The sequence below is a fragment of the Cyphomyrmex costatus genome, unplaced genomic scaffold (genome assembly GCF_001594065.2).
Source record: "Cyphomyrmex costatus isolate MS0001 unplaced genomic scaffold, Ccosl1.0 scaffold223, whole genome shotgun sequence".
Classification (NCBI taxonomy): domain Eukaryota; kingdom Metazoa; phylum Arthropoda; class Insecta; order Hymenoptera; family Formicidae; genus Cyphomyrmex; species Cyphomyrmex costatus.
The window spans coordinates 842,015-867,318 of NW_017276291.1; the positions used below are offsets into that span (position 1 = coordinate 842,015).

General features: G+C 25.7%; 3 protein-coding genes across 3 annotated transcripts; all 3 read right to left on the minus strand.

The window, feature by feature from the left end:
• Positions 1-1,466: 1,466 nt before the first annotated feature.
• Positions 1,467-4,908, minus strand: LOC108773859 (uncharacterized). Its single transcript, XM_018539807.1, has 4 exons — positions 4,850-4,908; positions 2,764-3,126; positions 2,493-2,554; positions 1,467-1,592 (listed from the first exon to the last, which is right to left on the minus strand). Exons 1-4 carry the CDS (start codon positions 4,905-4,907, stop codon positions 1,467-1,469), a joined length of 609 nt encoding a protein of 202 aa, XP_018395309.1. The 5' UTR covers position 4,908.
• Positions 4,909-6,080: 1,172 nt separating this feature from the next.
• LOC108773861 (uncharacterized) lies at positions 6,081-11,067 on the minus strand. Its single transcript, XM_018539809.1, has 3 exons — positions 10,946-11,067; positions 6,514-6,876; positions 6,081-6,388 (listed from the first exon to the last, which is right to left on the minus strand). The coding sequence occupies exons 1-3, from the start codon at positions 11,001-11,003 to the stop codon at positions 6,081-6,083; spliced, it is 729 nt and encodes a 242-aa protein (XP_018395311.1). The 5' UTR covers positions 11,004-11,067.
• Positions 11,068-15,967: 4,900 nt separating this feature from the next.
• LOC108773891 (uncharacterized) lies at positions 15,968-18,333 on the minus strand. Its single transcript, XM_018539852.1, has 3 exons — positions 18,262-18,333; positions 16,396-16,758; positions 15,968-16,272 (listed from the first exon to the last, which is right to left on the minus strand). The coding sequence occupies exons 1-3, from the start codon at positions 18,317-18,319 to the stop codon at positions 15,968-15,970; spliced, it is 726 nt and encodes a 241-aa protein (XP_018395354.1). The 5' UTR covers positions 18,320-18,333.
• Positions 18,334-25,304: the final 6,971 nt, after the last annotated feature.

Below are 25,304 nucleotides of genomic sequence, written 5' to 3' on the forward strand. Positions count from 1 at the left end.
TTATTCAATATTTATATTGTTAAATATTAGGTATTCTTAGCCATTATATTAAAGAAAGCGTTCATGCGTGTATCACATGCTTTTTTGAACATGAATTCTGCAAGGTAATGGACGAAATGGGATTGTTTATGACCTATGTTCATATTTTTTATTTTGTAAAAACCGAATATATAATATTACATGTATTAAGAAATGGCTTTTATCGATTATCTTAATTGCAAAGTACAAGGAAGTTGCATAAGTTATTTAATGACTCTATCAAATATGACATTGATGTTCAACACGTTAAACAAATTAAACGCAAAAATTTATAAGGAGAAATAAAAAACATTCTACTATGATTAAAAATAAATAGTATAGTATTATGCAGCAAATACTTATTAGATTATTACGCTAATAGCTTAATAAAAATATACCGTTAATTTTTTTAGTTCGTTTTTTTCTATCATATTGGGAAGAAAACGGAATTAAAATATAATTTCTTTTCGCGTTGGGGGGGGGGAGATAGGGATATTTATTATTGTTATTTTTTCCTTGTTTTCCTTTTTTCGTTTCTTTTTTTAAATATTCAATCAAATAATTGCTTTACTAGATATCTAAGCGGATATCCGTAAGTATTATATTCTTTCCGGATATCCAATATTCAATATCCCCGATAATTTTATAATTCGGTACATCCTTAATTTTTATTGATAAAATTATATATGTCTTGCTAATTCAGTAAGATACTGCTTGATCAGTACAAAATCTTTTCTCATCACTTTATGATAATTTCAATTCTTTTGTTATTAACTAGACGTACTCGACGGTTGATAGCTTTGTAAGGTAATGTCAGTGCGAAAACATATTTATCGATACACAGTAAATAATATGCTTTACTTTGCAGATAAATGTTAAAAAATTTTCATTGTAAATAATAAGTAGTACTGTAAAGACATAAGCTGTAATTCTTTCTACATCATATATTTATCAAAAATTAAATTAAAAAATTAAAAAATTTGTAAAATGTTTATTGACGCAATTTTTATAACGGCTAACACAATTAAAATATTAATTATCAAATTTTTATTTTTTTTATATTTCTTAATGTCACTGCAATTTTAATGTAAAGTAACTTATAAACTTTGCAGTTTACATAATAACATTTAAATTAATTACAATTATGTTTTAAATAATGCACATCTTTTCACGAATAAGAAGAGATAATATTTAATCCTATGTCATTCTATAAAAATTTAACATTTTTAATTTATAAATATAACTTATTTAAAAAATTGAATGATTTAAATTAATAAACAACCCTTTCTTTTTAGAAAAGATAAATTTATTATATCCCATTCAATACAACACTAATATTATAATAATATAATAACGAATTGTAATAAATAAATTCTTTGTAATTATAAATATTAAGTCTGCAACTTAATTCTCTCTCTCGACCTTCTTTACCAAATTTCGATATAAAATTATAAAAGAACAAATATTAACCTAGTCAAAGTAATTCCTTTCACTTTCCACACATTTTCGCCATCTTTCAGGCAATTGTCTAATTCCGCTTGAGAAAAAAGATAGTTATTTTGAGTCAATAAATTCTATGATGAAAAACATTGAAATTAGCATCGTATAAATCTTTGGAACCACTTTTTAATGTACTGCACGACACAGAGTTTCCGCCTAAAGTTGAGCAAATCATTTCTTAAGCTTTCGCGGCATTTTTTTTCAACTCTGAAACGCGAAAAGTTTTCACTACCATTTTTGAAGTTATATTCACAGCACTAACACTATTATAACTTATTTTAAAAATAATAAATAAGCAATATTTTAAGAAAAATACGTTTAAAGTTTCAAATGCAGTTTACTGCTAATTAAAGATTTATTTTTAATTTACAGTCATTTATGCTAAGTATATACACAAGTACTTATACTTTAACATAATAGAGATGACCAGCTGACAGGCAGACAGAACGAGATAATATTTATCCCTTGTGCAGCTGCCGCATTAGATTGTTATAAGAGCGCTTTGATGAACATATACTCAAAAGTCGTATATCTCCGTGAATACAGCAAATAAACTTAAAATTTTGAGGGAAAATATTTCTAACATTATATACTTTAAGAAAATATTATTTTAAAAAATCGATGTTTTTAAAATTTCTAACTAATTGTAAGTATACACTCTTAAATGAATCACACATATATAAATAACGTCACACATTAGACAACCTTAATATTGCGTTTTATATAGTTTATATTTTATCGGGGAAAAGCTCCTCATAGGTGAAACGTTTAATTACATTATTAGAAATCAAGATAATTCGTCTGGAAATTTCCGCTTCTATAGCTGGTTTAAGAATTTTAATAATTTCTTCTCGATTATTACCGATAAAATTCTTAATGATTTCGCGAAATTGTTCTAATTCCAAATTGTTCACATCATATTCGATGTTATAATTTTTGAAATCAATATTAATCTTCAACTTTGATAAATATACATATTTCGTGTTATTTTTAGTTGTCACATTCATATCTATGTCTGCTGTTGCTTCTACATTATCTGCAAATCATAATTTATTATTTGCGAAAGAAAACATAAAATAGAAAAAATTAAACATTAAATTATATTAAAAAGTTAAATTAAATATTAAAAAATTAAATTAAATATTAAAATTTCTTTTTGTCTTATTTTTTAATACATTAACTTGATATTGCTTCAATATTTAAAGTTTTTTAAACTATTATTTAATACATTAACTTTTTACATACTTATAATTAGGTGAATCAATCCCTTATAAGCAATAGGCACCAATAAACGTATGTTAAAATCATATGTGGTGTTTATTTCGATCCGTTTGAATACTATTTCAACATCGAAGTGGAGTCTATCGATATCTGCGTGAAGGAATTTTATGTCAAAATCACACGCTCCCATTACTTTTGCATCTCTAATGTAAATTTTGGTGTTAGGCCCATCGGTAATGAGTAGTTTATCAAAAGTATATGGATTTCCAGATGGAATGCCCAATTCTGGAATTCCATCGCAGATCTTTCCTTTCAAATTCTCAACGTTATTTATGATACACTGTTCGAGATTCGGGTCTCTACGGCCGCATACATGAATATAGGAGGCTGTAAAAAGTTTACATTATTATTTTCCTTAATAAACAACACTTTCTTAGACAAAATTAAACAGTGACATAAATATGAATAACGAAAAGATAAAATGATAAAATCATCATGATAATAGGGCAGGTTGTAACATTTCCATTGATGCGCATCCTAATGAAAATAAAAATAAAGCTTCTAAGAAGCGAAAACGCTTCTTTTACGATGTTTCAATTTTCATCTCCTAAAAGTTTTATTTACGCTTTTTTTACTTTCTCATTACATTCGTCTTACGCTCCGATTTTTATTTTCAACAGCAGTAAGAGAATGCATAAGCTCAAATTTGATCGACTGTTTTCCTTATCCAATCTTACTACTGCCATTATGCGCAATGTTACATCTTTCTTTTTACATTGTGTGTAAAATATTTTTCAACAACTTTTTTAACTATTTTTTAACAACTTAAGAGAGAATGAGAAAAGAAAAAAAAGAGAAAAAATGGAAAAATGGGGGATGATAATTAATAATAAAATTAATAGGTAAAAGATTTATAAACACATCGTAGAATTTTCATTTAACATTTCTATTATACAGTTGAGGTATTAGGAAATACTTCTTTTAATTTATTGACACAAACCTGTTACAAATGACTGCACTCGTAGCAAGTTAAGTGTACAAGATACATAAACTGTATTGAGGAAATTCATTATAAAACATTCTTATATATTTGTACATGCCATTTCCATAAAACACGTACATAAATGTTTGACAAGGAATTCTTGAGTGTAGATGTTAATACTACTGTGCTTTGATTAATTATTCAAGGACTATGATGAAAATAGCTTCTCTTCATCCGCAGTCCTTTTTCATATATATATGTCCTTCATATATTATTACTATCTAATGCATATTCTACATATGATGCATAATACTAGATGTATAATTTGCGCGATACTAATATATTATACAAAATATAACAATTGTTATTGTAATATTTATAGCTTAAATTAAAATTGTTAGGAATTTTTTATTTAAAAATTATAATAAAGTATTAAGTTGGAGGAAAAGTTCTGCGCGTGCGGTAATTTATATATACATATATATATATATATATGTATATTAGTCCAAAATTATACATTTAAAAGATTAGCAATTATACCATTCAATGGAGCAAAGTTTCAGCTTTAAGAAACTGATTTTTTAATTGCGATATGATAATTTTTGACGGAGAATAAGCAATTAAAAATGTTTTTTTACTTCGCAAATAATTCAGGAACCAAAAATCGTAGGAACATTTTTTTTAAACAAATTTTAAGGAAAAACTTTAAGTTTTAACGTTATATAATTGAAAATTGCCGCAAATTCTTTTTTGGTACATGACAGACCCACAAAGTGAGAAACAAATTTCTCTTTTCTCAGCTTGATGTTTTTCTATATGTAAAGATCACCAAATTGACATGAACTAAAAAATTATAAAAACCTTTTAAAAGTAACGATTTCAAGTTATAAAACTTTTTTCTAAATTTAAATTTTGTTTATTTTTGATGAAGATATTGTATATATAGTTTTGAGCTAACAAAATCCGCAGAACTTTTCTTCCAACCCAATACCTAATTCAAAAATATTTTATTCGTGTTAGTTGTCTGAGAAAGAAATCAAAACAACCCTCTTTTCAATAGTATATAGAGATAAATCTTGCACATGAAGTGTGATAAAGGCTAATATGTAATATTTATCATTTACTTACGTATTTCCGCCCCAATATGTACTGTTATAAATGCCAGAGTAAAAATAACAACAAACATATTTTAAACTAAATTAGACTTTTAGCGAATAATACTTTCTAAAATTATGATATTATATATCAATCTTCTCAGATGTATGACAAACCCAAGAACAAGACTGATTTATGCAACTCATCAAGTTTATATACTAGATCTATGTGTAAATGTCTGGGATCAAAGATAGATAGCGCTTTTAAATAAAATTTTTCAATTTTTTTACATTTGTTATTATTACACAACTTGTATTTGCATATGATAATTACAGTTTTAATATAATATAGTATGCGAGACTTACGAGCATATACTATATTTAAAAATGTGTGTCAATTCTAATTCCAAAGGTTTCGAAGTGAAAATGACAAATTACGTTGTAACGATCACAGGAAATAAAAAAGTAAAGAATTAGATCCTCATTACTACTACTACTACTGAAAGTTAATTTCTTATAATACTCTTGTACAATCTTACGGTTAGATAGTTCGAAAAAAATAACATTTTTTTTATCTAAGATAAGATAAAGATAATCTTAATAATAAGATGTGAAGATAAGGTAAAATCGTTTCTTTATCTAGATTATTATCTAGATAATTTTATTAAGATAACGAAAAACACTGATAATAAATAATTATAAATATAAAAACATTTTGATAAATGAAATATTTAATTCTATGCATAAAATATATAACATTTATTTATTATAATATAAGAAAAGAGTTCTAATAGATACATAAGTTTTTCTATTTTATTGCTAATAATAATAACAATAACAAAATTAGTAAATGTTGAAATAAATTATACTAATTACAAATAATAAAACAGCAAATATATACGTACATAATGAAATCGGTAAATAATGTCTTAAGAGCGGTATCACAATTTCATTAAATTGATATGAAGTAATTAAATATATTTTGCTCCAAAATCTCATCCCAAAACAAAAATAACATTATAAACAGAATACTTTTAATTAACTATAATATTCCTTTTTTATTTGAACTATTGAATAATTAATAATTTAAAAATGTTTGCTTATAAATATTTAGTTAAAATAAAATTTGTATCACACCGATTTTTAAAATAGTTATTATAAAAGAATTTTAATACTGCAAGGATTGATTTTAATTACTCATTATTTTAATTGCAAATTTAAGAGCGACTTTATGACAATAGATCTTTAAAAAACGTTTTTACAATTTATTCTCGATCAGGGAAGAGTTCATCGAAAGTAAACTGTTTAACAATATTGTTTGCAAGATGTAGTATTTGTTTAGAGACTTCTGCTTCAATTGATGGTTTAACCTTATTGATAAATTCTTCTTCATTGCTGCCAAAGAAATTGCTAATAATTTCGTTTAATTGAGCTGATTCATTTTCGTTTAGGTCAAATACGTAGCCCAACTTTTTAAAGTTAAGTTTTAAGTTTATTTTTGATAGATACATGTATCTTTTATCATTTTTGGTTACTAGTTTCATATCTACTTCTACTTTTGCTCCTACGTCATCTGTAAAAGGAAACAACATATAATTTAACATCAGTAAACAAAATTTTATATTAAATCTTTACAGTTTATAAAAATAAGTTTTTGTAACTTTTTATGTTATTTTAGTTTATTAAATAAATACATACCTGCAGTAAGATAAACTGGTCCTTTATGAACAAAAGGTACCAGTACTTTTATATCAAAATCATAGGTACCGTTTAAATTAACGTGCTTGAATAACAATTCCATATTGAAATGGAGTTTATCAATATCTATGTGGAAAGAATTTATAATAAAATCGCAAAGTCCCGTTATTTGTGTATCTTTAAGATATAATTTAGCATTATTGGTGTCAGAAATAGTTATTTTTTCAACAGAAAATGGCACAAGTGGTGGACTATTCAATTCCGGTATTCCTTTACAGATTGGCTCCTTCAAGTCATAAATGCTGTTTACGATGCATTTATCGAGATTCGGATCTTTGCGACCACATACGTGAATATAAGAGGCTGTAAAGAATATGAATACTTCCATTAATTTGTAACTTTTGAATGAAATTGTTAATTGGATAAATCTAAATTTTATTGGTAAAACAAAAAAAATTTTTTTAAATAATATGTATTTTTTTACTGTACAAATAGATTATATTAAATGTCATTTATTCCTGACATAAAACTTCCAAGCTCGTTTAATATTTAAAGAAACATTATATTTTTAGCGTATATAATATATGTACATATATACATAATATCAAATAATTTTTTACAATATTTAAAAATATTTAATTTAATATGTTCATTAATTTAATTTAATGTTTAATTTCATTAAATTATTATGTATATATTCCACACATTATATAATATTACAAATATTTATATTAATAAATACTAAGTGTATGCGTACTATTAAATGAATTATTTTAAGTAAAATGTTAAAATAAAAAATTTTGTTACGAATTATAAAGATCATAATAATTCCAGCTTTAAAAGATTAAATTTAAATATTTAAGATAGGTTTGCACACTCAAGACCATAATTATGCTCATAACCATACAGACTTAATTTCCATAATTCATTAGTAATTGATTTTGATCATTTATTTAATTTTTTCTACGTCTCTGAATGTCAAGATATCATATAAATTGCAGGAATTACTTTAACTTAAAAAACAAATTATCTTGCTATAATACATTTTAAAGTCTTAAAATTATCAGAAGACATTATTATATAATGTCTTATAAAACATCTTTCATATATATTCTATAAGATGTTTTTTATATCTTTTATGATATCTCTTTTCTAATAAGGCATCTGTCAGAAGCCTTATTTTTATATAAAATTAAACAAAATGTACTGTTCAAATATACTTTATTTACTTTTTTGAAGTCTGGAAACTTCAATTTTGAAGGTTTGTCCTCAAAAGTGCAAATCAGTTCAAATTCGAAACAAATTAAATCGATTCAATTTGTTTTCGAATCTGAAAAATTCAAAATCAAAAATAGGTTTTTATATTTTTTAAATAAATGTAATTAAAATAAAAGGACAAATTTAAGGCAACAGTTAGTTATTTTCGCTAGAATAAGTAGTCAGTATATAGTTTCTTTAAAATTATCTTTAAACAAAAATTAAAAAATTATCTTTAAAACAATACATTATAATCGCGATTATTATAATATTTGTTTACTTATATGCATTTCAGATTATTTGTGATTTAAAGCTGGATTTAACACTTCTTGTAAATTAATAATGATGGATCGTAGAGAAAAGAATAATGCTTGGATTGTATAGTAAAACGTGCGTCTTGTGCACTGCTCTTTATTGTAGTGTAGTGTTCGTTGAACAAAACGTTGGCGCTGAAGATGCTGTATGCGCGCGCATGCACAAGTGAGTAAGTAAGTAAAGCAAATTACAAATGGAAGGATATTCAAATGAGTCGATACAAATCAAAATGCTTAACACAGATATTATTTTATGTTACTTGAAATAGATTAATAAAAGCTAATTTAAAAGTTAGTAAATTAAAACAAAATATTTCCAATAATGTTTAAAATAAAAAAAATTTTTTAATTAAATGAGATAATAAATTATTTTTAATTTACAGGGGGGTATTATAAAAAAATAAACCATATGACAAAAGTATACTAAAAAGATTTCTTATATTATATATAATAACAAATAAAATTCTTTTGCCATATTGTTTATTTATTGGTATGTACCTGTAAATTACAAATGACTTATTCTTTTTAACATAATATTTCCTTTGTTTTAGCTTTTAATGTAAATCTAAAAAAATTTGATTTGAATTCAATCTTTTTTTAATATATTGTCAACGATTCGAATCAATTCAATTCACTCATCTTCAAAATATATCATTTCGACTATAATCAGTGCTAAAAATCTATAACTTTATATATTACATGTATGATAGATTTTCAGCACTGGCAATGAACAATAAATTAGAACACAGCCTTCATTGTACCATTTTATTACGACGAATAAAAATCACATATTTTTTTATATTGTTGGAGAAAATATACAACATCTGTCATATTATATTATACATACTCAACAAAATTAAAGCATTACATGATCTAACATGCAAAAATTAGCAAATTTCGATGTAGAATAACTTTGTGAATAATCATTGTAATTGATATATTTAGAAAAACATTTTAAAACTTTAAAAATCTGTACTCTTCAGACCAGTACTTCAAAAAAATGGTGTTACTGGATATTTCATAAAGTTACATAAACATAAATAAAGATGCATCAGATCTCAAAATTTTTTACAAAATTTGCAAAGTTTCGTGGAGCCAAGTGAAAATTGTGTCCAAATGCAGTTTACAGCTTTCGAAAGAGTAAATCTTTATCTTTGATTTGTTAATCTTTGTACGATTTTTTGCATCGAGTTATTCAACGTTAATGTAACAAAAAGGTACACTTGAATTGAAATAGAATTATTCTTACGTAAGAATTGGAGAATATATCACTTGAGTTGATAAAAAATTAAATAATTTTTAACGTGCATAAATTTTATATTAATTATAGTTCAATTTTGTAATATTATTATTTAAAAACAGATAAAAAGTAACAGGACTGCAATATTTAAAATACAATAATATGATATACAAGGCTTGTAAGAGTTAAAAGAAACAATAAAAGAAACCTCATGATCAGGTTAATATAAGTGTATTAAATTTAAATATAAAAAATTACAAAAAATAATACGTTCCATGCTGCAAAAATATAATACATTACAAAAATACAATGCATTACTACATGTTTCGGCCATATTATTTAGATCCTCTCTGAAATAAGACGTTTATTATGACACAATTCTTCATCTAGAATTTGAATGTTATTCCAATCAAAATCATGTCCTAATTGTAGTCGTTGGTCTGTTATTACCAATTTAGAACTAATGTTCCATCGTATTTGATTTTGATGTTCTAAAATTCATGTTTTCAATTTTCTTTCCTTTTGTTCTACGTAAGATATGCATCACAATCGTTGCAATTTATCTTATAAATAATATTAGATTTTGAAAAAGAGTTCAAAGGAGTTTTTTATGTATTTTAATATACTTCCGTAGTTTGTTCGAACTCTAAAATAACTAATTTCTTGACGAGTAATTTTCCGTTTCTCTAATTAAACACTCATCTAATTATGTAACAAAACCGTCGACTTCTCAACTTTTAATAATTTACTGCGTTAAAATTTTTGTATACCTGAAGAGGGTCTAAATATAAGGCCGAAAAATGTAATAATGTTTGTAATGTATCCAGTAAATTTTCCTATATTAGGAGGCGAATGAGAGTACCAACAGCAACGTGGCACTCTCATACGCCTCCTAATATAGAAAAATTTACTGGATTCGTTTGGAATTTGGGAGTCAAGAAGAAGATATCGATTTTTGGAATTGGTTTGTAATGTATTTTTGCAGTGTAAAATGTATTATTTTTTGTAGGTTTTTATATTTTTAAATTTAATATACTTATATTAACTTAATCATGGAGGTTTCTTGATTCTTATAAGCCTTGTATATCATACCATCATTATTTAAAAAGAATTATAACTAACTGCTATCACTTGGATTAGAATAGAAAAAATGAATGAAAATACAAAATATGTACCACATACACTTAAAGCATATTTTTTAAAAATAGTTTCATAATACTCATTTTTCAGAAGCGTGTATTGGAGAGATTTCATAATTTTTTATCTTTTTTTTAAATTACTATTTAGTAATTTAAAAAAAAGATAAAAAATCTCTCCAATACACGCTTCTGAAAAATGCAGTATTTTAAAATACTAATTTGCTAAAATATCTTGTTTGCATCAAAATGAAAGATCTAATTTGAAAAATAGTTCATTAATTTATTCTAATCTATTGATTAAGAGCAATGATATACAATATATTATAATATTATTGACAATATGATAGTTTACGATTTTTATGATTTTTAAACTAAATTTTTTTTTCAAATAGTGTAACAAATCTTTTTTATAGTATAGTAAAATATATCTATTATATGTTACAGTAAAAATATATAAATGACAAACACTTTTACAAACTTACGCATTTCTGCGACTGTATACGCCATTATAAGTGCAAAAGTAAAAATTATAGCAAACATTTTTCAACACGAAATTTTTCCGATCTTTTAAAATGACTAAACGAACAATTGTAATTGCTACTCAACGGATGTGAATCAAGACTAATCTACACAAGTGCGCATAAGCTCTTATATACCTACCATTTTTAAATTGCTTATCAATTCTTGCTCTTTTTTTAATGACACGTACATTAAAATATCGTATACTTTGTCTTTCGTTCTTTTTGTCACGTACACATGTTTATTTTAATTACATGGAAATTGTGTAGGAGAATAACTCAAAAGAGAAGGAAATTAATTACAACAGAAAATGAGCTGTAAGGAATCTATCTATAAAGGAGTCAGAAAATCTAGTATAGAGAGCAAAAACTATTCTCATTTAGAAGCAATTTGATGTCATAATTAGTCACTTCCTTACTTTGTAGTGATTATTCATTCAAGTCTATGTTAATGCACCATAGTCATCTAAATTGTATTCGCGTGATACACTTAAAATTAAAAAAACTGCATAAACAATAAACGTTTTCTTAACTCTGTAATGTAAACTCATTAAAAATGATATAAAATTTATGCTAAATTTCAAAATAGAATTTTTTAGTTATAATATTATGTGCTATATAATAATAATAATAGTTAGAAAATTATATATTATAATATATATACATATGTATATAAGTTTATAATTGTATTAAAATTCATATACATTTTTGTAAATAAAATTATAAGTAACACACACATTCTACTTTTAAATTTTTCTATTAATCACTTTGATTAAAGGAGCTTTAAAATAATACTGTTCTTAAAATATGCTACATGTAAGAATACAATTACAAAAATTGATATAAGACATGTTTATTCTTTTATTGAATAAGCATAATAGTATTTACTTATTGTTAGTTTTTATTATAAGTTTATATATATACCTATGCTTTAATCTTTTTCCTTTATTAATTTTTTTAAGTAATAATAAATTTGTTACATAGTAAATAAATATGTTACATAGTAATTATATAATTATTAAAGTAACATTGTTTGATCCAAGATTTAAGTGTGCATTTATATTGTGAAGAATTAATTTTTCTTCAGATTTTGAAATTATGTTGTAGTACTTATATAAGATTTAATTGAGTATAATTGTGATAAAACTTTATTTTTTTCTGGATTTTCCACACTTGTGTATTATTAGATACACTATGAATATTTATAGTCAATCTTTATTAGAATAATATTGAAATAATGTGTTAAGTATGCATTAACCCTTTCCGGCACACATTTTTCTGATGAACCATTTTTCATGAAACTGGGTACTCGGGGGTTTTTGAGGTCACTGATTACGAATCTGAATTCAGATTTTAGAAATTCAAAATGGCGGATTCAAGATTTTATATTCTTTTTATTTTTTATTTTTTTTTCAATTATTTTGTTTAAATTCTTATGGCAGATTCGTGATCAGCGACACCGAAAACCCTTATATACTAATTTTCGCTACCCTATCATCCTTCTTTCTCTTTGACACACATTCTTTGTAAAATAATTATGAAATTCCGAGCTATATTTATTTATATAAATAAACAAATGAGCAACAAACACATTAAAGCCAAGGAAATCACATCTCTAAAATATATAAAAGTCAATGAAAAAAAACTGCCTTCATATAACGTGATTTGAGCTCCTCATTAAAAAAAAAACTCGATCGAAAAGGTGTTCGCTACAGCGAACACTATGCCGCAAAGGGTTAAAGACATTTAGTTCATACATATTAATTAAGACGTTGCATTATATTTCTGTATCGTAATAATTTCAGATCATTTTACAAACCATAACGGATAAATTTTATTAAAAATATAAACTAAATTTAAAAAAAAGTAATGGGTAACTTTCTTAAATAATCTAAAAAAATCAATAAGGTCACTTGCAAGGAATACAAGAGATTTGAATTCGATTACCGACTGAAGTATATGAAATATTTTTCGGATTAAGAAATTTTTACTATTACTAGTCAATTTAATTTATGATATTGGTATTGTATTATCATAATAGTTCAGCAGTGTTTGTGTTTCAAAACCGAAAAATTAATTCCTAATTTAAACGACTATATTGGTAGTATATATGTAAATTCATTGAATTATTTACGCACTTAAAATCCAGCTTGACTGTTAAAGAAATTTATTCCTTATTGGTTGTGATTCACATGTAGTCCTAATAAAACGTTCCTTATTTAATACTAAATCTGAAAACGTTTTTATTTGAATAAAGATTTATTCGGTATACGCTATACAAAGTATTTTTCGAATAAAAATTTACTTCAATGTCATAGTTAAATGCCGTATTAACATTAAATTTCGTAAACATATAGTTTTATAAAAAAAGTTTCTATCAAGAAATATCATAGTAAGAATAAAATACGAATATAAAGTTAAGAACGGCAATTAAGTTCTTTCTTTTTCTGATAGAAATTAAGCGTATTTTTTTTGTTATATTTAGCAATTTAAATTTTTCTCTATTTTATATTATTAATACAAAAAAGTAGCGGAAAAATTTTATCTGAAAATCTTGAGAAATTTATTGTAGTTATTACTATATTTGCAATAAGTGTTATTTGCACACACACACATACACATACACACACAACAATATTATTTATTATATAAACACTTAATTATGCTTATATAAGTAGTAATATGGTATAAATATTCTCCTGTATAAAAAGATTAGTATAAAAATCGATTTTTTATACGCAGAATTAAAAAAAAAAGTTTTATTAGAACTTAGCAATTTTAATTATGTACACACATAAATAAAATTAAGGGAATATATTACTTTTAACACAGAAAAAATAGATGTTCTTCAGGAATTTTTTTCAGATAGAAAGAATAGACAAAAAGTTGGATTTATTGTAATTTAAAGTTAAAGAACTAATTTTTTTTTAGTAAAAAATGTTAGATTCAATCCTCTATAGATGGCGCCAAAGGTGACCGTGCACGCTGTGAACTCCTAAATTGGCGTGCACGCTACAGGCTGAACGGTTGACCTAGAACACAAAATTAAAAAAAAATAAAAATAAATATTATTCTCTGACATTTTTTTTTTTTAGGAAAATACATAGTATTTTTGGATAAAATTAATTTTTAAGAAATTTACGCTTTGTGGAATAAAAAGATCAAATTTTTCATCAAAAATTCTTGTACAAAAACGGTTTCCAAAAAAAATCTAAAACTTGTATAAAAATATCTACGTAGTTCCATAGAATATTTAATTACAAACGTTTTAAGCTTTATTTCAAGTTAATCGGATGTAAATTGCGGGAGATACGCTGCACGCCAATTTAAAAAATACTGTTTCGAAAAAATAGTGTTTAAAGTTTTGTAAGAAAGAAATTTGTAAATACTTCGAACTCATCTTTAATCGGCAATGCCAGGACCATGCACAGTTGCCTTTCTAAATTAAAATTCTTCTTATCTGCCAGCTTTCGAGATGATGTGACTTGTCTGCGACTCTCCCGAGCTACTTCGATCATAGATTCTTCTGCCGCGTGTATTCGGCGTTCACAGCGCGCTAGGACGACTTGTACAAAATCGGCTATTTTACGCATAAAAACGTTTCAGAACTCATTCTAATGAATAAAATTATATTCTTGACACTTCAAAGAATAGTTTAAGCAAATAAAAAAAAATCGATTTTTTTTGCCTCAAAGATGATATATCTCCTTAAGAGAGATCGGAATCAGTTATCACAGTTTTTGATTTTTCGAAAAAAGTTGATACCTAATTTTGAAATATTATATACATTATAATATATCTATACATTCTTTAAGTATTAAAAAACGTTACTCTTGAATTCATCATCGTACAAAGAAGTTATTTAGTTTTCAATGAAACTGCGAAAATGTGACAATTATCTTTGTGTTATAATTGATTGTTACACGTTCTAGGATTGACAATAGCATATTTATTACGGACAATATATAAAAATACAATTTATATTTTAATGATAAAATACGTAATTAATTTTTGTAATGTAGTTTCTGTATAAAAAATAAAAAAAACATAATATCTTTATCAATACATTTTTAGTGAATATATTTTCACAAGTATATTATATTTCAAATTTTTCTTGATCTATCTACAGTACTCGTATTTAGTATTTTCAGTAAAAGAGATTGCATTTATTACAATCGTTGTTAGGATAATGATTAATTAATTGTAGCAAAAATTTTTTGAGATGTCATTTTTTATATTAATACGAAAACATCATGATTAATATTATCAAAGACTTGTTAAACAAAAAATTGGTGATAAAAAAAAATTTACTCATCAGTTTCATTTTTTTAAAGCGTTGTAAATAATATACAATGCTTTTAGTGCAAACTATTTTATGCAACAAATTAATATTCATCAACAATTTACAGTCACAGAAAGAGATTTTCTGCTATGTGCTGATTATGTCATAAGCATTTTTACAATCAATCTTGTCCGACACAGGCTCTCCTCTACATGATAATTATTTATGTACGTATATAAAACGATATTTTCTTCTCTATATCTTTCCAACAAACTTATTTCTTACTCTGTATGTGTTTCAAACTTCGAAATTATATATTTGAAATTATATATAATAAGTATAAATTACATTTTAATATTACTTACATATGATTATTGTAATGAAATTGCCAATAAACATATTTTTTTCAACTTTATTTTATACAAAATATAATAATATTATTTAGCATTGTATAACTTTATTATGTTAAAAGACAAATTCAACTAATCAATAATGATAAATATGTAAAAATACGGAAACAGTCTAAAATATCTAAATCATATTAATTTTAATATTTAAATATTATGAAGACACTATAACTCTGAATAATCTTGAAAAGATTTTAATTGTCAACCATTATTTAATTAAGAGCTATTAACAAATAAAGTATAGTACATAAACAAGTTTTATACTATAACGTAATGATTTCTAAAATTCGAGACAATTCATGTTCTTTCTGGAAATATTTCCTCGTAATTGGAGCGGGCTATGACGTTGAAAATTGATATTATTATTTTGGAGACAGTCTCTTCCATTGCCAATTTAATAGCATAAATAACATCCTTTTTATTGTTGGCTATGACGTCGTTTAAAATTGAATGTAATTGAGCTAATTCTTCGGTGTCATCATTGAATTTATGTTTAAATGATTTTATTTCGAGAATGTTGTTTACTTTCGAAGCATATATATGTTTCTTGTCATTTTTTATTATTGTTTTTAGATCCATGCCTGCCTTCATCCTTACATTTTCTGTAGAAAAAATTATATTATAATTTTAATAAAATAAAATAATAGTTATTTAAGTTTTTTATTCTAATAAAAGTTGTCTTCTCTCCCAATTTTTCTTTTATTCTAAAGTAAGAATTATTTTACCTGAAGTAGCTTCAACCGGTCCCTTATTTGCAATTCGCACTAGCAAACGTATATCAAAATCATACGTAGCGTTCAAGTAAAGATGTCGAAATAAGATGTCTAAATCGAAGTGGTTTCTTTCAAGATTTGTACGAACGGAATTTACAACGAGGTCACAAAATCCATATACTTTCATGTCTCTGAGATAAAGTTTGACATCGTTTGTGTCAAAAATAATTACTTTGTCAAGCACTATTGGTTCGTATGATGGAATGTTGATTTCTGGAAATCCTGTACAAAGCTTATCTTTCACAGCTTTTATGTTTTCTGTAATACATTGATCATAATTGGGATCCTTACGGCCACAGACATGAAAGTAGGAAGCTAAAAAGTAATAAAGTATATAAATCATGTTTTGTAAATTATAACTTCAAACTACTTACACGATAGATTTATACATTAATATAGATTTAAGATTTTATACAAAACGTCTTTTAGATTTTATAAATTTCAAACTTTTAATAAATATTTATTTTAAAATATTTTCATTTAAGTTTACTTAAAATATATTTATGAAAAAAATTTGACGTTTTCGAAGATTTTAAACCAATTCATATCTATACTGTTAAAAATTGCACGAAATTTAATAAACTTTTAAATTACACAAGTTAAACTTAATTTTCTCTTTAAATTTCTTAAAATTTAAATAAGTAAAATTTCAATCTATAAGAATAAAAAGAGTAACAATTTTCACTTAAAAAGAGTGAAAATTGTCACTATTTTTCATAAAGTAATTAGTAAAATATTATCACTCTCATCCAAAAATGACTATGTTTTTACTCTCTTGGAGTGAAATTTTATTTGAAGAAATTTAGAAAGTTTAATTACATTAAATTTAATGTATCTCTGTAACTAGAAAGCATATTTGTGTACATGTAAATGAAAGGAAGGTACTTGAGGGTTTCCCGACCACTCGGAGATTGTTTTGTTTGTATGTTTTCTTATGTATTTTTCTTCGTAGAAACTGAAAATAATTATTATATAATTACGTCAGACTTAAGGAAAAATTAGTACATTGGTATAAAATAAAAAAAGATCCTTATTCGCATCGTTATGAAATCATTGTCAGTTATGCCTCAATGATTTAGAAATTAATTTCCAATTGGATCAAATGCGAGTAATATTGCACCACAAAATGTTAATTAGATTATATTTCTCATTAGGACATTTGTTACAAAGAATTAATAATCTTATAAAAAATATGAAAATTTGAAGATGTTATAATACATCAATTATTGCTTTCTAATTAATCCTTTTTATGAATCATTTTGTATGTTTAGATTCGACTTGTATCGACTGTAATATATTGATAAAAAAATTGGCAACAAAAAAATTCTCTTATTTAAAAAACAATAATAAATGACGAAATGCCCTCGTTCTTTTTATTCGGACTTGGGTCCAACAGTGGTATAAAAGTTACATCTTCTATTTACATATTTACATACATCATATTTACATATATATATATATACATATATATGTACAGCTTATGGTAGACACGCGACACTTGGAGTGGGGTAAATGGTATCGAGATGATAAACTGTATAATGAGAAATATAATCTAATTAACGTTTTGCGTGCAATATTACTCGCATTTGATCTAATTTGGAATTAATTTCGAAATCATTGAAGCATAACTGAGGCTTAACAGTAATTTCAATATATTACTTAAATTTATCATAAAATTTCTAACAATGTACATAAATGACAAAAGTAAATATAAATATAATATGCTTTATTTAATATATAGTATTTAATATATAGTATAAAAGATCGTAAATTTATAACGTTGGAAACAAGAAAGAATATATATTGTTTTTTACTTACGTATTTTCGCTGTAACATATGCTGTTATAAGTACAAAAACAAAAACTTTAACAAACATTTTCCAAATATCCAAGAAATTTTATCAATTTTTTAAAATTTCCTTATTAAAGAATAGCCTTATAGCAAATACATTAGGACTGATCTACACTGATTCATGTGAGCTGATCAAGCTTATCTGAAGACACGACAGTGTCTCGACTCTATATATACATGAAAGTGGCTCGGAAATAGTCAGGTATAATATAAGACACAGTGTATTTTTTGTTAAAGACCGTGTTACTCTATGATATGTGAGTCACTGAAATGTTTCTAAAAATCAGAAAAACGACAAGATAATTATTTTTTTAAATAATATGACTTTAACTTAACTCGGTAAAAAATTATTCATGCATGAACATATAATATATAATATTAATTATTATTTTGACAGATTTAATGTTCTTTTTTTAATTACAAAGGCACAAAAAATTTATTGTTTGATTTATAGATTAGAACTAGAGATTAGATATTAATTATTACATAGATTCTTATGTATTTTAATAAATGAAACCGGATCTAATATCCAAATTGTTTTATCGTAATTTTTTTATCGACAGAAAACTTGATTTATCAGTATTTTTAGAGCCATTTTTATGGCCAGGTTTTTATGCAAGCTAAAGTAGAAAAAGAAAAAGTAAGACAACGATAATATATAAACTTATTAATTAAGATGCAAACTATTAGGTTAAAAATAATGAAAAGTCGAGTTATTTTTTATTGATAAAAATATTGTGATGTGATGAATTTAGACATCGTGAAAGTGACTTAAAACATTGACTTCGTTTTTAAAACTAAAGAAAAATAGATATAAGTTACATTTTTCTGATAAAGGGAAATTAAACTTTTTGACACACCGTGGACTAAACTGAGTTAAAAAGTTTCCAAATAGACTTGTATGAGTATCACGATATACCTAAATTAATTTACCGAAATTTAAATCAACTATATGGTTACTCATAATGTTATACAAACAAAAACATTTATATTATGGTGATATCGTTTGTCCTATATTGTTTTGCAATTTTCGCAATAGTTAATGAGATTAATTTTTAAGGAAACGCATATTTAGCTGGTACACTGCCACATGTAAACATGCGGAGAGATATAACAACTAAAATATAATATTACTGGAACGAGAGCGCTGACGCTAGTTTCGCGATCCGACAAAGACGGTCTCAAGTAGTATTCTTGTCCTTTTTTAGTACAATATGATCATGAGTTTAATTTTTACGATTAGATTATGCGCGCTGAATCATCTCTCGTGCTTTAACTTTTCAAGGGACTATACAAGCCCTACTACTGTTTACTGCACATGCGTATAATTTCAAAAAGGACAAAGATACCACTTGAAATGCTCTCTCGGATCACTGCTAATAAAGGCGACGAGAGTCAGCGCTCTAGTAGTATTATATTTATATTTCAGTAGATATAACTTCCATAGAGATAGTAATACTAGAGTGCGTCCTTTTCTATATGCGGACTACCCCCACTCCACAAATTTCTGACAATGTGCATTCTATTACTACTATCTTTATGGTGACTTTCCAGCGTTCAAGGTTGCTTAGTGTGCGGGAAGTTGTTTGTTACTAATGGCAACGACATATATTTACACAATCGGCGCATTCATGGCATTGGACTCCTGTTCTGAGCTATTATCATCTTTCACTTTTTTTATTAAAATCAATTTTTTTAATAACACATAAATGACACGAGAAATGTATTTTTGTATGTATGTATGTATGTACGTATGTGTGTGCGCCTGCATGCGTGCATTTATAGAAAGGTACCACAGGGTCGCGCGTAAAAAAATAACTTTATTGTTTCCATGATAAAAAAGTGACAGAGCGCTATTATTTCCTTACCATCTTTCTGTAGCTAGTATGTTTCGGGTTTTTTTTTCATAATAATTTTCCCAATAGGTCTAATCCAATCTCGTCTTTTGATGCAAGCTCAAAGTGCCGTTCTCACTCTCGTACGCAAAATTTCGCCCTTCAAATAATTATATTGTAATAACGCGTATTACACAATGAGTCATTCCCGCGTAATTCTGTTAAAGGTCGTGACAATGACTTATTCACTTATGTGATATACCATCACAACAATGCTCTAATAAACTTTTCATGTATGTAACTCCATACAAAAAATTAGTAGTAATAGAATAGGATCATCTTGATCGATCCATCTATCTGAATAACGAGCATTTATCTCGTTGCATCTTGCAGAACAGCATGAAGTAAATAGCCGTCTCCAATCCTTAAAAAAAATATAAAGTAAATATGTATAAATATATATAATACAATATATGTATAAATATATATAATACAATATATGTATAAATATATATAATACAATAAAAAAATGTTTTATAACGAATTGAAAAGATTCTGGAAAAAATCTTATATATATTCACTTGTAGGTACTTTATACAAATAATTTCTGTAAAAGAAAAAGAATATGAATATGTAGCATTACTGCCTGTGTCAGTTTTGAAGCTGTTTTGTCAGACGCTCAGTTTTGCTTATGTTACAAAAAATAAATTATTGCAAAATGACAAACAGTATTATAGAAACTGCTTATAGTATCTGACAGAAGACACTTTTTAATTTGTGCTTATGTTTGTAAAGTTTTATTTTTATTTTTTGATAAAAAAAATATCTAAAAATAAAGCGATATATCGGTATCGAGGTGACTTTCCTCTCATAAATTTTTGTAATTTTGACTAATGTCCCACAAGTCAACTTTAAAAGTAAGTGGTTAATTTTACTTTATTTTATTTACACAACTTGTGAAGACTGTGTAAAAAGTAAAAATAATTATGCTAATAACCAAAAATTATAAACGAAAATATAGCAAAACTTGTTCCAAGTTATCTTTAACGGTAAATGTATTCTCTTTCATTTGCATTACATTTAAATTCCAATCTTTTCAATAACATCCAGTAAGAAATGACTCAACATACTGATGTCGTATGTAACGACAATGTTATGAAATATCTCAACAAAATTACCTTTTTAAAAAAAAGGGAAAAAAGGCGCCAAGTATATACGTGTTCAATCTCACTTACAAAAAACCGTTACATATTGCAGTATACAAAAAATGAAATAAAATCTTTAAATTGTGCCAATTGTGAAAGGAATATATTTTCTTGCCACATATATAACATATACTTTATTTCAAAAAGTAAAAGTACAAAAAACTTGGCACTGTTAGACCGCACTCAACAAAATTACATTTTTTCCCTTTTTTTTAGAAGGTAATTTTGTTAAGATATCTTACATTTTGTAATGTTAAATATTTCTTATAAATTTATATATATCATTATATATATATATATATATATATATACATACATATTATATCATATGTATACGTATATATTGTATATGTTATTTTTATTATATTTTTTTTAAGTGCGTATCTTTGAGATAATTTTATGATGAAAATTTTAATATAAAAATGTCGAGGATATAATATAGTTTTTAAATTAATCGCAATTAAATTTTGCTAATCACAGAGCTTATTTCACGCTCTCAGGCATGACGATATAACAAGTGGTGAATGTATACAAGGGCCTCCTTAACATGCAATATTTTTCAAAAAATTGTTTGAAAAAAAATATTTGTATATTTTTAATTTTTAATTATATACACATGTGCATAATTAATATGCATAATTAATATTGGAATAGTATATCGTAAAATATCAATTCAATAGCAAAACATAACGTATATAACTATGTTCATTTGTCTCGATCGTCTGGTAAACATTTGTATTTACATCAATATAAAATAAAATATGCTAACGAGTGTCATCTGACATTTAAAATGTGAATCAGACAACTTTTTTGAGGGCAATAATGATGATGATGGTGACATATCTGACATCAAAATTTGACGTCGCATCGCAATATTTCCATTCGTAGGGTATGTAGGTCATAAAAAACAATTTTATTATAAAATTTAAACTTCCGAGTAAATTGAGAATACTGAAAAGTCGATTAATTCAGTCATTTATTGTGAGATCCGATAATCTCGGGTCTTTGGAATTCACCTCGCGTATAAATATACGGTCTCGCTTCGCGTTCATTTGGCGCGAGACACTACCGTGTCCTCTCTCTTTATACGATGTATAAATAAAGATAAAATCCTTTTTTACAAATAATTTTATTTCAATGCAAATACGTGACACTATCACTTTATTTAATGATGATTGTAATAAATATTAAATAAGACTAGATTTCTGTACAAATAGACAAAATTCTTACTTTTTAATCAATATAAATGCATAATGGCATTTTATTTTTTGTAATGGATTTTTATTCTATAAAAACATGATACTATTCCTAGCTATTAAATAAATGCTTATAGTTGTTTACGTAATAATTATTTTATTATACAGAATGTAAAATATACATTGTAGCATTGTTGAATTAAATAACAATTTTATTTACATAGTAAGTGCATTCTTATACAATTTTTACATTTCACTAATTTTCCGTTTGTCTCATTCATAATATTGTTCATTATTTTTAAAAAATATATATATGCACGTACACGTACGTGCGCAGACACACACACATGCGAGACTGAATACTAAACGTTTGTCTCTAACATTCAAAATTTGCTAATTAACTTATTAATATCAATTTTTATTTCTATATATATCAAAAAGAATCATACGAGTAATTAATCAATATATTATAATTATAAATTTGAATAAATAAACTCTCATAAATGCAATGTTGATGTTTAACTTTATGTCTAATTTATACGGTAAGAATTAGCGTGCAAATAATGGTACGAGTAATTGAGAGTCACTTACTGACTCCGTATAACATTACGACTAAAATACTGACCATGTAAGTTGGACAGTAACTGACCTTGACATTTCAAATATTTTTGCTGTAATGTTCAGTAACTTTCCATCACGCAGACAGGCTCTTCGTGAATGTATAAATTAGTAATATGATCAGTAATTGTTCGAATAAATATATAAAGCTAAAATAAGCAACTAACTTGCTAGTAAATAGTACTGACTTCCAGTTCAGAGACCAACACTATTAGCAAACTAATATCTCGCACTGTGTAAACTCAGTATTATAATATCGAAATAAGTCGGTGACCTTGGCATTTTGAAGAATATTAGAATAAATTATCATACGTAATTATATATCAATTTTATATAATAGCATAAATTAAATTTTATGTGTAGAGTTAATATTATATACAGGGTGATTCAAAATTCCCGCACTCGGAGTACAAGACGTAATACTTTACGCTAAGACAAACAACTTTTTCCTTTAACAAAATTGCGTCCAACAAATAGTTTTTGCAGTAGAGCATGTTAAATTTAACGAATAAGCGTTGTTGCTACATGGCGCTCAGGGCTGGCGCGCGCTCCTCATTCGCGTGTACATATCTCGGCTATTATTTGAAAATAACATTTAAAGATTCAAATATGGCTCTATTATAAATTAGTTTATGACATCTTAATACAGTCTTAAATAATACATAATAATAATGATAATAATTGCTTTCGTCATTTACGTAATAAATGATTAAAAGGATTGTCTCTGATGCCGTCGCACCATTTAAAAATGTAGATACATACGAATACAATACGTTTTGCGAGATGAGAGTTCTAATTCTAAATATCACACAATTGCGTATGATAAATATCATTAAACTTAAAGAATAACTTACTGATTATGTGAATACATAACTCTCAAATGTTGACAAACTGATCTATTTTGAACAGAGATTAAAAATAAAATAAAATATTCGAGATAAGGTACATTAAGCTTTAATTCTTTCTTTATCCTTTACGATAAAGAATATGATAAAAAAGTTTATCAAAATTATTAATTTTCATGTGTTAGTTTTAATAATACAATTTAATAATACAATAATACATTTAACAATACATTTAGCGGTACTACTTTTTCCGATGTTTATTGCATTTTAAAAGTCAATTGTGCCGCCGGCATTAGCATGATTCAAGGTACACCACGAGGAGATTGCACGGTCGGACTTGTACCTCGTATGTGTAATAATATTTGAATGTAGCTGTGGATATTCAAAATGTACCGCTAAATGTATTATTGTATTATTAAACTGTATTATTAAAACTAACACATGTAAATAAATATTTTTGATAGATTTTTTTATCGTATTCTTTATCGTAAAGGATAAAGAAAGAATTAACGCTTAATATACCTTAAGTCGAATATTTTACTTTATTTTTAATCACTGATCAAAATAGATCAGTTTGTCAACATTTGAGAGTTATGTATTCGCATAATCAGTAACTTATTCTTTAAGTTTAATGATATTTATTATATCGTACGCAATTGTGTGATATTTAGAATTAGAACTCTCATCTCGCAAAACGTATTGTATTCAAATGTATCTACATTTTCAAATGGCGCGACGGCATCAGAGACAATCCTTTTAATCATTTATTACGTAAGTGACAAAAGTAATTATTATTATTATTATTATTATGATGTATTATTTAAGATGTATTAAGATGTCATAAACTAATTTGTAATAGTGCCATATTTGAACAAATGTTATTTTCGAATAATAACCGAGATATGTACACGCGAGTGAGGATCGCGCGCCGGTCCTGAGCGCCATGTAGACAACAATGCTTATTCGTTAAATTTAACATGCTCTACTGCAAAAACTATTTGTCGGACACAATTTTGTTAAAGGAAAAAGTTGTTTGTTTTAGCGTAAAGTATTACGTCTTGTACTTCGAGTGCGGGAATTTTGAATCACCCACAGTTAATATTTTTGTAATTTTATGTCAATTAATCATTTCTTAGATAACTTATAAATTTTATAAATATTAGTAAATTGATTTGTGCTAAACGCGTGTACACTGTCATATGCGTGAAAGGCCATAATTTGTACACGTAGGGCCATTGTGCGTCAATCTTTATTGTAATAAGTTTACCTTCCAAATCAATGTCCAAGATAATGAGGATGCGACCGTGCACA